Genomic DNA, 12,127 nt, shown 5'->3' with positions numbered 1-12,127 from the left:
AACATCTCTTATCTGCTTTAGTGCCACAGCGCATCGGCTTCAGCATAAAATTTACAGAGCTTGAAAATGGGGCATAAACATTATGGGTAAATTTGGCAGAAAATGTGACTGACTCTTATCTGGTCATGAATAAATAATTTTCAATTACCAGCCCAGGCACTGCTATTATCCCTCGCAGGGAACTCCTCTGAAGTTTGTTTTGTGCTCGAGCACACGTGGCGTGGAGCACAAAACAAACTTCAGAGGTGGGTGGCTGGAGGGGACTGCCATCCCTGTGGCACAGGTCGGGCATGGGGATGTGCCACTCACCTGCAGCATCTCCTGCACACTGCATTGAGGCACAGTGCTTGCAGGATGCCGTTGTGTCCCCAGGCTGGGAGAGGGATGCTCAGGTGGCTGAAGGGCAGAATGTGCCAGCACTGTGGGGCAGCCTTGGGACAGACACTACTGCCAGGGCAGGGTACCCTAAAAGCAAGGGTAGATGTGTCCCTCCGAGCTTGGGCTGCATTGCTTCCACGGCCAGAGTGCAGAACCTCACCCTACTTAAAGCACCTTCAATTAAAAAAGCAGAAGTTCATTGATTTCTAATTAAGCCCGTTGTTTCCCTTCCCACACATTGCCCTGTAAACACACTCGGCTAATAATTAAGTTTACTATTCCTTGACATGCACAGATGATCTTCTGTTCACTTCTCTCTCTTAGGGCAGGCAGCCATCCTCAGTGTGGTGCACACGGGTGGGAGTGGAGCCCTCCTGCCTGCAGGCGGGTGGGAGCTCAGGGCACCAAATTACATTTGGGAGCTCAGGGATGGAGACTGCAGAGCTGGAGGAGTACTTTGCAAATGCTGAGCTGTGAATAGCGGAGGAGGAGAAGGGCATCAGCAGGTGAACAGGGAGAGAGTCACGGGGAGATGAAGGAGCAGGAGGGCACATCCCTGCGGATGTGTTAGGGCTCTGTGCCAAGTGGGCATGCAGCAGGAGCTGGGAGCAGCAGCTGTGGCTGCAGGGTGGGGAGGGGGAGAGGGAGGATACTGCAGGGCAGGGGGAACAGCAGTGTGGTGGGACTGTGCTGCCTGCAGGAGGGCATTGAGGGATGGTTTTGCTACAGTCTGCATCTTCTCACGGAGGGAAGACATTCCATGTGTGTGTCTGAGCTTGCATCTGTGCCATGCTGAGAAGCAGTTTCTGTACACCTGGGAGATGGAGATGGCAGGGGTGCACCAGCAGGAAGGCAGCCTGCCATTGCTCACGGATGCTGAAAGCACTTGGGCAGGGACGCAGGCTGCATCTCCATCACTCGAGCTGTCCATTGAGCAGGGACTCCTCCAGAGAAACCAACACACCCAGCCACGTGCTAGCAGCTCTCCCTGCTACTGCAGCTGCCACCTCCCCAGCCTCAAAGACCCCCATCTTCCCAAAGAGGAGGCAAAAAGAGAAATGACAGCAGTCACAAGTCACTTCTGCACTGCTTCTCACCAGAGAAGAGTCCCCTCTTTGAGCATGAATCACATGGAAATGATGATGAGAGGAGCCAAGGGTGTGCTGCCTCTCTGCCAGGGACAGGGGCTCTCCAGGAGGAAATCTGAGTGTTTGGGGCCAGCCAGACAGTGCCTGTCTTCTACCTTCACCCTTCCCTGTTCCTCACTCAGTGGTTAGACATTGACCTTTTCTCCTCTCCTCCCCTCAGGTGAAGTGTGACCAGTACTGGCCGAGCCGGGGTACGGAAACCTACGGGATGATCCAGGTCACGCTGCTGGACACTGTCGAGCTGGCAACCTACACGGTCCGAACCTTCGCCCTGTACAAGGTATGGCACTGGCAGGGGCTGTGGGGTGCAGCACAACCTCAGGCACAGCTGCAGGTGGAGGCAGGTGCTCAAACCTCATTGGCATTTGGAAACCCCTGGAGGCAGCACCAGCAGCAGTGTGTCACAGCAGCGCAAACAGGCTTTGCAGCTCTGGGGACTCACTCACACCCCAGGAAGGTATCTGGTCCCTGGCCCTCGCCTAGCCAGTCTTACTCTGTTGCTGCTCAGATTGCTCATTGCTGCTGACACGAGTGGGACAGCCTCTGCAGCCCAGGGAGTCATGGTGCAGGGGAACTTGCTGCAGCCCCTGTGTCTAGTTCCCGATTTGCTGTGGCTGTGCAGGCACATCAGTGTACTCCCCTCCTACAGTGAGGCTATCCTCACACAACAATTGCCTTTGTCTTCAACAGAATGGCTCCAGTGAGAAGCGAGAGCTGCGACAGTTCCAGTTCATGGCGTGGCCTGATCACGGGGTCCCGGAGTACCCGACCCCAATCCTCGCGTTCCTGCGACGGGTCAAGGCCTGCAACCCACCCGATGCTGGGCCCATGGTTGTCCATTGCAGGTAGGACAGTGCATTCACAAAGCTGCACCTGGGCACCCACCCGCTCCTGCAGGAGCTGTGACCTGTCCAGCTAAAAGTAGCTCCTGCATGAAGGTTTCACAGCAGCTGCGTTGTGTCCTGCGCTGTGTGCTTGGGAAGGGAACAGCTCAGCAATTAGAAGCAGCCATGTGGTGCTGAAGTTTGCATTGCTTCTGCTACTGCAGGTTAAACAGCGCTGCTCTATGGTCTCAAAACACACCTTTCCTGAAAAAATGCAAGCACAGTTTAAAAATGAAATGTTCTGAGCCCAGTATGAGTAGGTGGTACCGTTCAGAGGCATATCATTGACAGACGTGCATGCAGCGACCTGTGCCAACATTCACACATAGTATTTACAGTCAAGCTCTCTATCAGGGTAGAAAGAGAGCTCCTTAAGGGAAAATATTAGTCTGCTAAGGCTCAGCATCCCATCCAGGAAAGATTTATCTCTACCAGCCGAGTGGGGACTATTACTGAACAAACCACTCCATCATTGCTGTTCCGGTGTACGCCTTATCAGCAGTGCTTAATGCTCTCCTTTCATGCTCTGTTTCAGATGGGAGTGGGGTATAATTAACACACAAACAAGCTGTATTAAAGCCCTGTTAAGGATCTGACTTGCACCATAAATGAGGAAATGTCTGACTCCGTACCTCTGCCCATGTTTACACATCACGACGGCATGACTTGTTTTTGGGGTGCTCTCTGGGTGAGAAGTTTGGGGGTTGCTGCTGCCCTTACAACAGATGCAGAGAGGTGCTCAGTTTTTGAGCAGGAGCTCGGCATAGAAATGCATAAACTCACCTTTCTGCTTTCCCCTCCAGGTCTGGCTGTCCTTGTTTTATGGGTTAGGAAACAGTCACCTAGGTTAGGAAACAAGCAGGCTTGACATTTATGGGCTTCCCCGGTGCTGGAGCCCAGCTTGGACTTCAGGTTCTCCAACCCCATGTACACATACACTATTGCTCTCCTGGCTGTTAAAACACATTTCTCTTTCCATCATTCCACCAGCAGCGTGTCACTACGTCCTTTCTGCTCCTTCAGGCCAAGGGGCACAGCAGAGAAGCCTCTCACACCGCCCCATACCACACTCACTCCTCCTGTCACCTCTTGCTTGGGGCTCAGCTCTGTGCTGTAGGGCCAGGAGCTCTGCTAAGTGAGAGCAGAGCTTGCCCAGCATCTGTAGGACTCAGCATCATCGCGTGCTTTGTTCCCGCAGCGCTGGCGTGGGTCGGACTGGTTGCTTCATTGTCATCGACGCCATGCTGGAGAGGATGAAGCATGAGAAGACCGTGGACATCTACGGGCACGTGACATGCATGCGCTCACAGCGCAACTACATGGTGCAGACAGAGGACCAGTACATCTTCATCCACGAGGCTCTGCTGGAGGCAGCCACGTGCGGCAATACCGAGGTGCCTGCACGCAACCTCTTCGCTCACATCCAGAAGCTGACCCAGGTGCCTCCAGGAGAGAGCGTCACCGCAATGGAGTTGGAATTCAAGGTTGGTGACAGCCCCATCATCCCTTCCCCAGGACCTTGTCCCTGCCTGCACGGCCCCACTGAAACACTCATCCAGGGGCTGGGAGAGCAGAGACGTGGCTCATTACAGGCACTTATTCTTTTGTGTGTTTCTAAACCAGGTACGCAGTGATTTAGAGTACATTTGAATTGTAAAGCTTGTGTCGGCCCGTGGTCCCCCCTGGATTGGCAGCTTCTGGGGAGAATATAAAAGGCAGATGGATGCACAGTTCTCAGCAGCGCGTTCTGCTCTAGGTTCGCTGTGCGGCGGGAGCTGCATCTGAAATCAGATGCAGATCGTGTTAGTGATAATTGATGTTACTGTGAACAACTTGTCTGGAAACGGCTCCAATTTAAATATGTGAGACGTTTATAGCCTCATTTCTTCGGTGCTGAGCTCTGTTATTTTTTTAACCACCTAGACACCAAGCCTCAGTGTCTAGAATTGGTGAAGAAGAGTTTTAAGGCGGACTCTTTAAGAAGCCGTGCCCACATTTTGCTATGTGCATTTGACACTGCCTGCTGCAAATATTTATTGCAGCCTTGGAGAAGGAAATGAGCCTTGGTAAGCACCAGTGTTCTCAGGTGACGTGCATTAGTCCAGTGAACTCATGCAGAGGGGAATATGGTTCATGCAGGGAGGCAGCAGACCATGCAGGCTTTGAAATGAACTGCAGCAATACAGCTTCACCCTGGGAATTCCCATCGAATGACAAAGGAGCAGGGGAGGCAGAATACTGACTTTCTGCATAAACTAGGAAAAGCTGATCAGCTCTGTCCTGGGGTCTGCTTCGCTCCCTGAAGAAGACCCTTTCCTCCTGCAGTGAGCCAAGGGCCTGCCACTGCCACACAGAGAGAAGGGTGGCCCTGGGGCTGCTGGGGGAGTCTTGGAGAGAAGGAAAAAAAAAAAAAGACTTCTGTTTGAACATCTCTGCCAGCATATCTAAGTAACACATTTACCGTGACTCCAATTTGCAGGGCTCAAAGAGAACCATAAAATGTCTCACAGTAACCCAGAATAGATCATCCTTGCCTGAATACCTCACAATTCTCACATTTTTCTTGGACTCTTCTGGGGTGAGAAGTAAATAATGGGAAGCTGTTGGAAGACAGAAAGCCTTCCTTCCTTGATGCACAAAGTGTGTGCTCCTGATTCAGTGAGGTGCAAGGCTTTGTATCCTGGTCCTTTGTGGGTCAGGGAGCTGGGGTGGGTCTCAGCTCCACTGTGTACAGCTTCAGTCTGCATCAGTGATTTCCCATCAGTGCTCCCTGGAAGTGCCACCACCAGAAGGATCTGGTCCCCAGGAGATGGCCCTGAGTGAGAAGAGGGACCATGGATACATGCCTGGAGCCCCTGCCTGCTCTGCTGACAGGGTCCCAGTTTCAGCCCAGACTGCTGTGTCCCTGGCAGGGTCTGACTTCTCTCCTCCTCTTTCAGCTGCTGGCCAACTCTAAAGCACATACCTCACGTTTCATCAGTGCCAACCTCCCATGCAACAAATTCAAGAACCGCCTCGTGAACATCATGCCATACGAGCTGACGAGAGTCTGCCTGCAGCCCATCCGGGGTGTCGAGGGCTCTGATTACATCAATGCCAGCTTCATTGATGGGTACAGGTAAGAGCCACTCGAGGGACCTGGGCTGAGCGGCCTTCTCCTCTTTGCCAGGGATTGATCCTGACTGCCTGGAAGCAGGCTGGGGACCATTTTGCTGCATTTTATCTCTGTCCATCCTCACAGAAGCTTCATGCATATGGTTACAATGTGTGAAGGCTGCTAGCAAGTAAGTGAGAGCTGCCAGGCTTGTTTGTATTGCTGTAGACAGATGTCCACATGGCTCAGGCATGAGCTTGCACTGGCTGCTGCAATAGCTATAGGACCTTCTGGTAGGCATCTCTTAGCATGTGTTTTATTTCTGCAGCATCTAATGCAGATCTGCAGCTCTTTGCTAGCTATGGCAAACAGAGGTAGCAGTGTGCTTGCACTGTGTGGCTGATCTGTGTAGGAGCCCAAGGCTCATTCATCCATGTCTTTACTTTGAGGAGGGTGGATCCTCATGCAGGGCTGATGCTGGATACTGGGGATATCACCAGGTTCTGCTCCCCAGGATCTCTTTTAGAAAGCACAAACTGAGATCTGTAAGGGCAATGACACTTACTTCTAGCATCTCTTTCTCAGCTCCTAAGTGCCAGGAGAATGAAGGGAGGCAGCCTAGTGGCCATGTCTCCTTCCCAGCAAGTCCCTGGATGATAGTCTAGGCTAAATCCCAGTGATGCACTTAGAAGATTCCCTCCTGCAATCTCTGCAGCACTGCAGTAGGCTCATCCAGCACAGCAGTGGGTAATGCAGTGATGGATGTGGCAGAGTCCCCCTTCCAGTGTGGCTTTGCCCAAACGCTGCTGGTGGGCTGGTGATCTCCCAGGAGCAGCTAGCAGTGCCAAGGGAACAGATGTCAGGTGTCTGGCAGCCGCTGTGCTGCAGCTGATGGAGAGTGATGCTGACTTTGCTGCTTGGTGGTGCCACGCAGAGGGATGCCAGCGCAGCAGGTGGTTCCATTTCATGTGCTACCTACCCCATCCCTAAAGAGCACTGTTATCTCTCCCTGTCCTTTCATTTGAACAGAGCAGTCTTCCTTAGTGTTAACTAGAGATCGGCTGGCCCAAGGTCCTGCAGGCATCCCTGATGCTGCATCTTTATTAGCTCTTTTGTTTCAACATGCACCCCCACTCCCTGCTTTTTATGATGCCATATAAATCCTCCTCGAGGCAGCCCTTGTCTTCACCCTGCACATTACAGCTATCCTGCTGCTCGTTAACTTTTAGCGCTGGCAGGGAGCTGAGGCACGTGGTGGGCAGATGCTGCCCCTTGTCCCACGGGCTCCAACGCCCCGCAGTGGAGCAGCTGGCCCAGGAACCTGCTGCTGTGTGGCCCTTCTCAGGATCACCAGAGCATTTAGGCTGCACTGGCCCTGCCCCACTCTCTGTTCTCCCTGCTCTGAGGCAATGCTGTGGCATCCTTAGGGGCTGCAGTGGCTGTGCCATCTGCTGGCACTAGGCACAGCTGGCAGCCCACGTGTGGCTGTGGCATGGAGATGGGCAGGAGGAGGCTCGCAGGGAAAGCAGCTGTTTGGGTCTGGCACTACTGGGAAGTGCCCAAACCTCATTTTGGTAGGGATGTTGCCTCATCCCTAAGACTGGCTGGAAAGCAATCAGTGTTGCTTTGTACCATCAGCACAAAGCTGTGTAGCTAAAGCTGCAGTGTGCATCATTCTGATAGCTGCAGAAGAGAGCCAGAAGAGTTTGGGACAGCAGGACAGAGCATGGTCAGCTTTCATTGGGGATGGGGCAGGTAACACAGGATGCAGGAACTGTTTTCACAGGGGGCAGTTTGCAGGATGCTCTCTTGGAACAGCAGACAGCTTTGGAAGCCTCCAAAAAGGTTGCATAATGGTATTGGTTTCTACACTGCCCTAATTACTAGCTGGTGAGTGTGATCAAGGTGACCTGATGCATTTGCTCCATACCTTCCCGTGCAATGGGAGCTGGGTGCTGCAGTCAGTAACCCAGAAGGGACCAGCAGCTGTTCTGGATCCTGTGCCTGGAGGTGCCTATTGCATGCGTGAGGAGCTCCCAGCAGACTTATTTTATAAGCTGGGCAGGCTTATCCTTCCCATGGTACGTATGGGCAGCCCTGGAGACCCACCTCCTGATCTCCAGCTCTCCCAGGGCTGCTCTGAGCACCATCTGTTTGTCACAGGCAGCAGAAGGCCTACATCGCCACGCAGGGACCACTGGCTGAGACCACAGAGGACTTCTGGCGAATGCTGTGGGAGCACAACTCCACCATCGTGGTGATGTTGACAAAGCTGCGTGAGATGGGCAGGGTACGAATCGTGTGTGAGGGAGAAAGGGGCTGTGTGGGGTGTCACCTCAGTCTGTCCCCAGCACCAGCTGCTCCAGGCCACCCTCCTGGGGTGTCCTGTGGCCCTGTGCTCCCACCGACCACAGAGTAGGAGGGAGAAGCAGCAGTGTGTCAGTGCTAACAGCTCACTGTGCTCCTCACCCACAGGAGAAGTGCCATCAGTACTGGCCTGCAGAGCGCTCTGCCCGTTACCAGTACTTCGTAGTGGACCCCATGGCAGAGTACAACATGCCACAGTACATCCTCCGGGAGTTCAAGGTCACAGATGCCAGGGTGAGTGTCCCTTCTAGCTTCCTGTCTCCTATGCTTCTGCCAGCCCTGGGCAGTGAGGGGAGCGTGCAGCAGCTTCAGGAGGGACTGGAAAGCAAGGACCTGCCTAACACTGCAGCAGGAGGGGCCACTGCCCACACCTGCCACTCTTCTCACCACAAGTTCCTTCCTTGCCAGCTGTGTTGGCCCCAGTGAGCAGCTCACCGATCCCTATTGGCACCAGACCTTGCCTTGCCAGCATGGCACACATAGGCCAGGGTTTAACACGGGATCCCCTAGAGCTGGGCCCTAAACAAAAGCAGAATGTTGACCCATAAGGCCCTGAAAACCTGGTGAGGAGTGCTTAGTCTGCCTGGACTCACCATGGTCCTTGCAGCCTCACCTAGCCTGGGCCAGGGGTTGGGGAGCAGGTCACCAGAACTAAGGGGTGCAAAGTGAGGCCCTCTCACTGTCCCCTCACCTATGGTTTGCATGTAACAACCCTGTCCCCACAGGACGGCCAATCACGGACCATCCGCCAGTTCCAGTTCACAGACTGGCCTGAGCAGGGAGTGCCAAAGACAGGAGAGGGCTTCATCGACTTCATTGGGCAGGTGCACAAGACCAAGGAGCAGTTTGGGCAGGATGGGCCCATCACGGTGCACTGCAGGTGAGTGAGGACAGGTCAGCACGCTGCCTGTAGCAGAGAACCCATGGAGATATCCCCTCCTTGCTGAGCCTGGCAGAGAGGCAAGCAGGGGATGAGGAGGTGATATCCCTGGGTGTCACTGGCAGCACTTCTGCCAGATGAGACGAAGGCAGTGCCTTGCTGGTTCTGATGTGTAGTTCCTTAGAAGAATCCTTGGGCAGGGCATGGTGCCACGGCAGCTTGATCCAGAGACAAGACAGCATCTGTGGGCCCTGTGGGGCTGGGAGGGCGCTTCGGGCTGGCAGTGTCCCTTTAGCCTCTCTCGGCCCCGCTGGCCTGGGCATAGTGGCACTGCTCCAAGGAACAGGGCAGGGGGACAGCTCCCACTGAGGCTGGCGGGTCTCTAACTGCACCTCCTGCTCCCTCTGCACAGCGCTGGGGTCGGGCGCACAGGCGTGTTCATCACGCTGAGCATCGTGCTGGAGAGGATGCGCTACGAGGGGGTGGTGGACATGTTCCAGACGGTGAAGACTTTGCGGACGCAGCGGCCGGCCATGGTGCAGACAGAGGTGAGCACCCCGCTGCCCAGAGCGCTGGGAGATCCGTGGGAAAAGGGAGGGGAGCCAACATCTCGGGACGGCATTCCTGGATTCCCACTTCTCACGCTTCTCCTCCCGTTGCCTTGCAGGACCAGTACCAGCTGTGCTACAGAGCGGCACTGGAGTATCTCGGCAGCTTCGACCACTATGCAACGTAACTAGTGCTTTCCTCCAGTCGCGGTGGGGATGTCTAGGAGTGGAGACGGGTCCCTCTGAGCCAGAGCCGCCCATTCCTCAGTCCTTCTGTACAGACCGAGGTGCTGCCCAGGCAGCAGACCTCCATGCCAACCAGTTCTGACCACGGCATTTAGGAACTTCGCCCCAGCGCCAAACGAGGGAATCCAACTCCAAAAGCATTTCCAGTCTCTGGCTGCATTTCTGCTCATATGCATCTCTCGCCCTCTCTCACGCGACTGCATTTCACAGCGAGGTTTTAGGTGGGTGGAATGGGATCTTTTTTTTTTTAAACATGTAAAATAGTTACTAGTGGTTTTTATAATCTCCTCTCTTTTTATTTTTTATTTTTTTTGTTGCAAGTCTTAATGTTTTGCTGAGGCAGAACTGGACCCGCCAAACTTTTGGGAGTTGGGTTTGTTTGTTGGGTTTTTTGTTTTTGGGTTTTTTTTTGTTTTGTTTTTAATTTCCTTTTGCTTTAACATTTTTTACTGCCCTGTGTTTATTTTAGCCCAGTCACTGCTGGTTCTGCCCATTTTAGTGCAGCTTCCTTGGTAATTTGCAGCAGCTGGCTTGTGGTTCCTGCCCGGCTCCATTCCCCTTAGGCTGCTTTTTAATTCTCTGTAGAATATGAAATTTCATGGAACTGGACCTAAGCTACCAATTATTTTTTTAGCCTTTCCCTTCCCCCATTATTTCCTGAGTAGGTTTGGGAGGGAATGTAGGGTCGCTGCAGAGGCGGTCCCGTTTGTCAGCTGGAAACTGTTCAGTCCTATTACAGTGCGTGTTAAACCAATCCAGTGACCGCGTGTATTGGCAGAGCCCGATATGACGTGAGTTGTCATCATCTTGTTTGTGAGAGACCCGAAATCCTGGGCTCCTGACCTGGGAGCCTCTTTTTGTGTCTCACTGGGAAGGGGGCAGGAGAAGCGAGCAGGTCCCACACTTCCCCAGGGATGGGCTATAAAAGCGAGACACGGCCCTGTTTGTGAGTCCTGCGGTCCTGTGCGTGCAAGCACCATCCTGCCACCTCTCACCAGTGAAGGCATTGGAGCATTTTACAAGGAGCACAACCCCGGCCGTTCCCAGAGCGGAGCCAAGCAGGCTCTCTTTGGAAGCAGGGTACTGCAGGGAAGGGGAGGGGGAGCACACATGGCTTCAGAGGTTGGGTGTTTCTATAATTTCTGCTATCCTGCAAATGTTAAAAGTCATTAGAATATTGTACTTTCCGCTACTTCAGGACGTTCTAATGAACCAATGTGGCAAGACTACTGGACTTAATTTAATGGTACTATATATTAATACTCCTTATTATATCACGCTTGCACTAAAGACAGAGTGAGCAGCCCTCTTTCGAGTGCATTGAGTTATGAATAAAGGTGGTGGAAGGGTATCTAATTGTATTATCACATGTATTCCGAATGTTAAGAATCCAAGCTACGTTGAAATCAGCAATCCAGGGTTGGTAATGTTGGAGGACACATTCATTTTTACCTTGTGGATGCATAGTGCTGTAGGGGTCACTGTTGTATACAGTCTGTTTTCTATTTGTTAATAAAAAAAAAATCTACAGCATCATTGCATAATTCTTGATGTTAATAAATTTGAATAATCGGGTTTCATACAAGCTGGCTTTGCTGTCTGTTTCTTCAGCAATAAGCAGAAGCGATGAGTCCCCCCGTGATGCGTGGGCACACTCCCCAGCCCGGTGCCTTTTCCACAGGCACAGTGCAGCCATGGGTACCCCACACTTCCTGTGCCAGCAGAGAGCTTGGGGACCTTCTGTGACAACGCTGCAGTAATGCCATTCTGTGGTACTGAGCACAATTACATACAAAGTACCACTGAGCAGTAACACCACTGCCTGGCCCCTGCCTGCAGAGCAGCGCTGGGGTACACCCAGCTGTGAAACCACTTCAGGCATGCTCTGCGTGGCTGTGCCTGCTCTACATATGACTGCCAGCCAACATTTCCCCCTCACCCACCTGGTGCAAACCCAGTGCTTCCCCCAGAGGCGACCTGAGGCTGGCGGAGCCCTCCCTCTGCTGTGGGGCAGCTCCACTTGAGGATGTGGATGTGAGGGCAAAGCAAACCCCTGCCCTTGTGATGCAAAGCACGTGCACAGGCATGTGTGCACAGGCACGTGTCAGCACGGCTGGCACTGGAGAGCTTTGCTTTGCATCGCTGCCAAGGGCCGGGATGGCAGTGCTACTGTGGCTGAGCACACACCTGCTCACATGTGGGTGCATTTGGGAGGAAAGACTATGCTAACTGTTGTGTTTTAGGAAGCCAGCCAGTTGGAAGGCAGGTAGTTAAGCACCCACCTGTGCTGCAGCAAGAATGCTTTGGTTGTTCCTCTAAACTACGGCTGATGACGCTTTCACCGCACAATTGTGCTGCTCACTGAGCGCTGACTGGGCAATGCCACATGCACAACATGAAGAGGAAGCTGAGGGGAGACCTCTTCAAATATCTGAAAGATAATTGCAGAGAGAGAGGGGTTGGTCTCTTCTCACTGGTGACAGGTGACAGGACAAGGGGAAATGGCCTCAAGTTGCACTAGGGGCGACTTAGGTTGGATATCAGAAAAAACTTCTTTACAGAAGGGGCTGTTAAGCACTGGA

General features: G+C 53.1%; 1 protein-coding gene across 3 annotated transcripts in view; it reads left to right on the top strand.

The window, feature by feature from the left end:
• The window catches only part of PTPRF (protein tyrosine phosphatase receptor type F), a 338,292-nt gene extending 327,162 nt beyond the window's left edge, over positions 1-11,130 (top strand). For all 3 annotated transcript variants that reach the window (XM_065740325.1, XM_065740315.1, XM_065740306.1), the window contains 9 exons: positions 1,687-1,806; positions 2,217-2,371; positions 3,609-3,894; positions 5,350-5,528; positions 7,668-7,794; positions 7,980-8,105; positions 8,597-8,751; positions 9,164-9,299; positions 9,419-11,130. In XM_065740325.1, coding sequence (XP_065596397.1) covers positions 1,687-1,806; positions 2,217-2,371; positions 3,609-3,894; positions 5,350-5,528; positions 7,668-7,794; positions 7,980-8,105; positions 8,597-8,751; positions 9,164-9,299; positions 9,419-9,487 — 1,353 coding nt within the window. In that variant the 3' untranslated portion in view covers positions 9,488-11,130. The remainder of the gene's footprint in view (positions 1-1,686; positions 1,807-2,216; positions 2,372-3,608; positions 3,895-5,349; positions 5,529-7,667; positions 7,795-7,979; positions 8,106-8,596; positions 8,752-9,163; positions 9,300-9,418) is intronic.
• Positions 11,131-12,127: the final 997 nt, after the last annotated feature.

Source organism: Cyrtonyx montezumae, unplaced genomic scaffold (assembly GCF_038088225.1).
Source record: "Cyrtonyx montezumae isolate F1298 unplaced genomic scaffold, pur_monq_1.0 scaffold_1, whole genome shotgun sequence".
Classification (NCBI taxonomy): Eukaryota; Metazoa; Chordata; class Aves; order Galliformes; family Odontophoridae; genus Cyrtonyx; species Cyrtonyx montezumae.
This window is presented reverse-complemented; position numbering and strand designations above follow the sequence as displayed.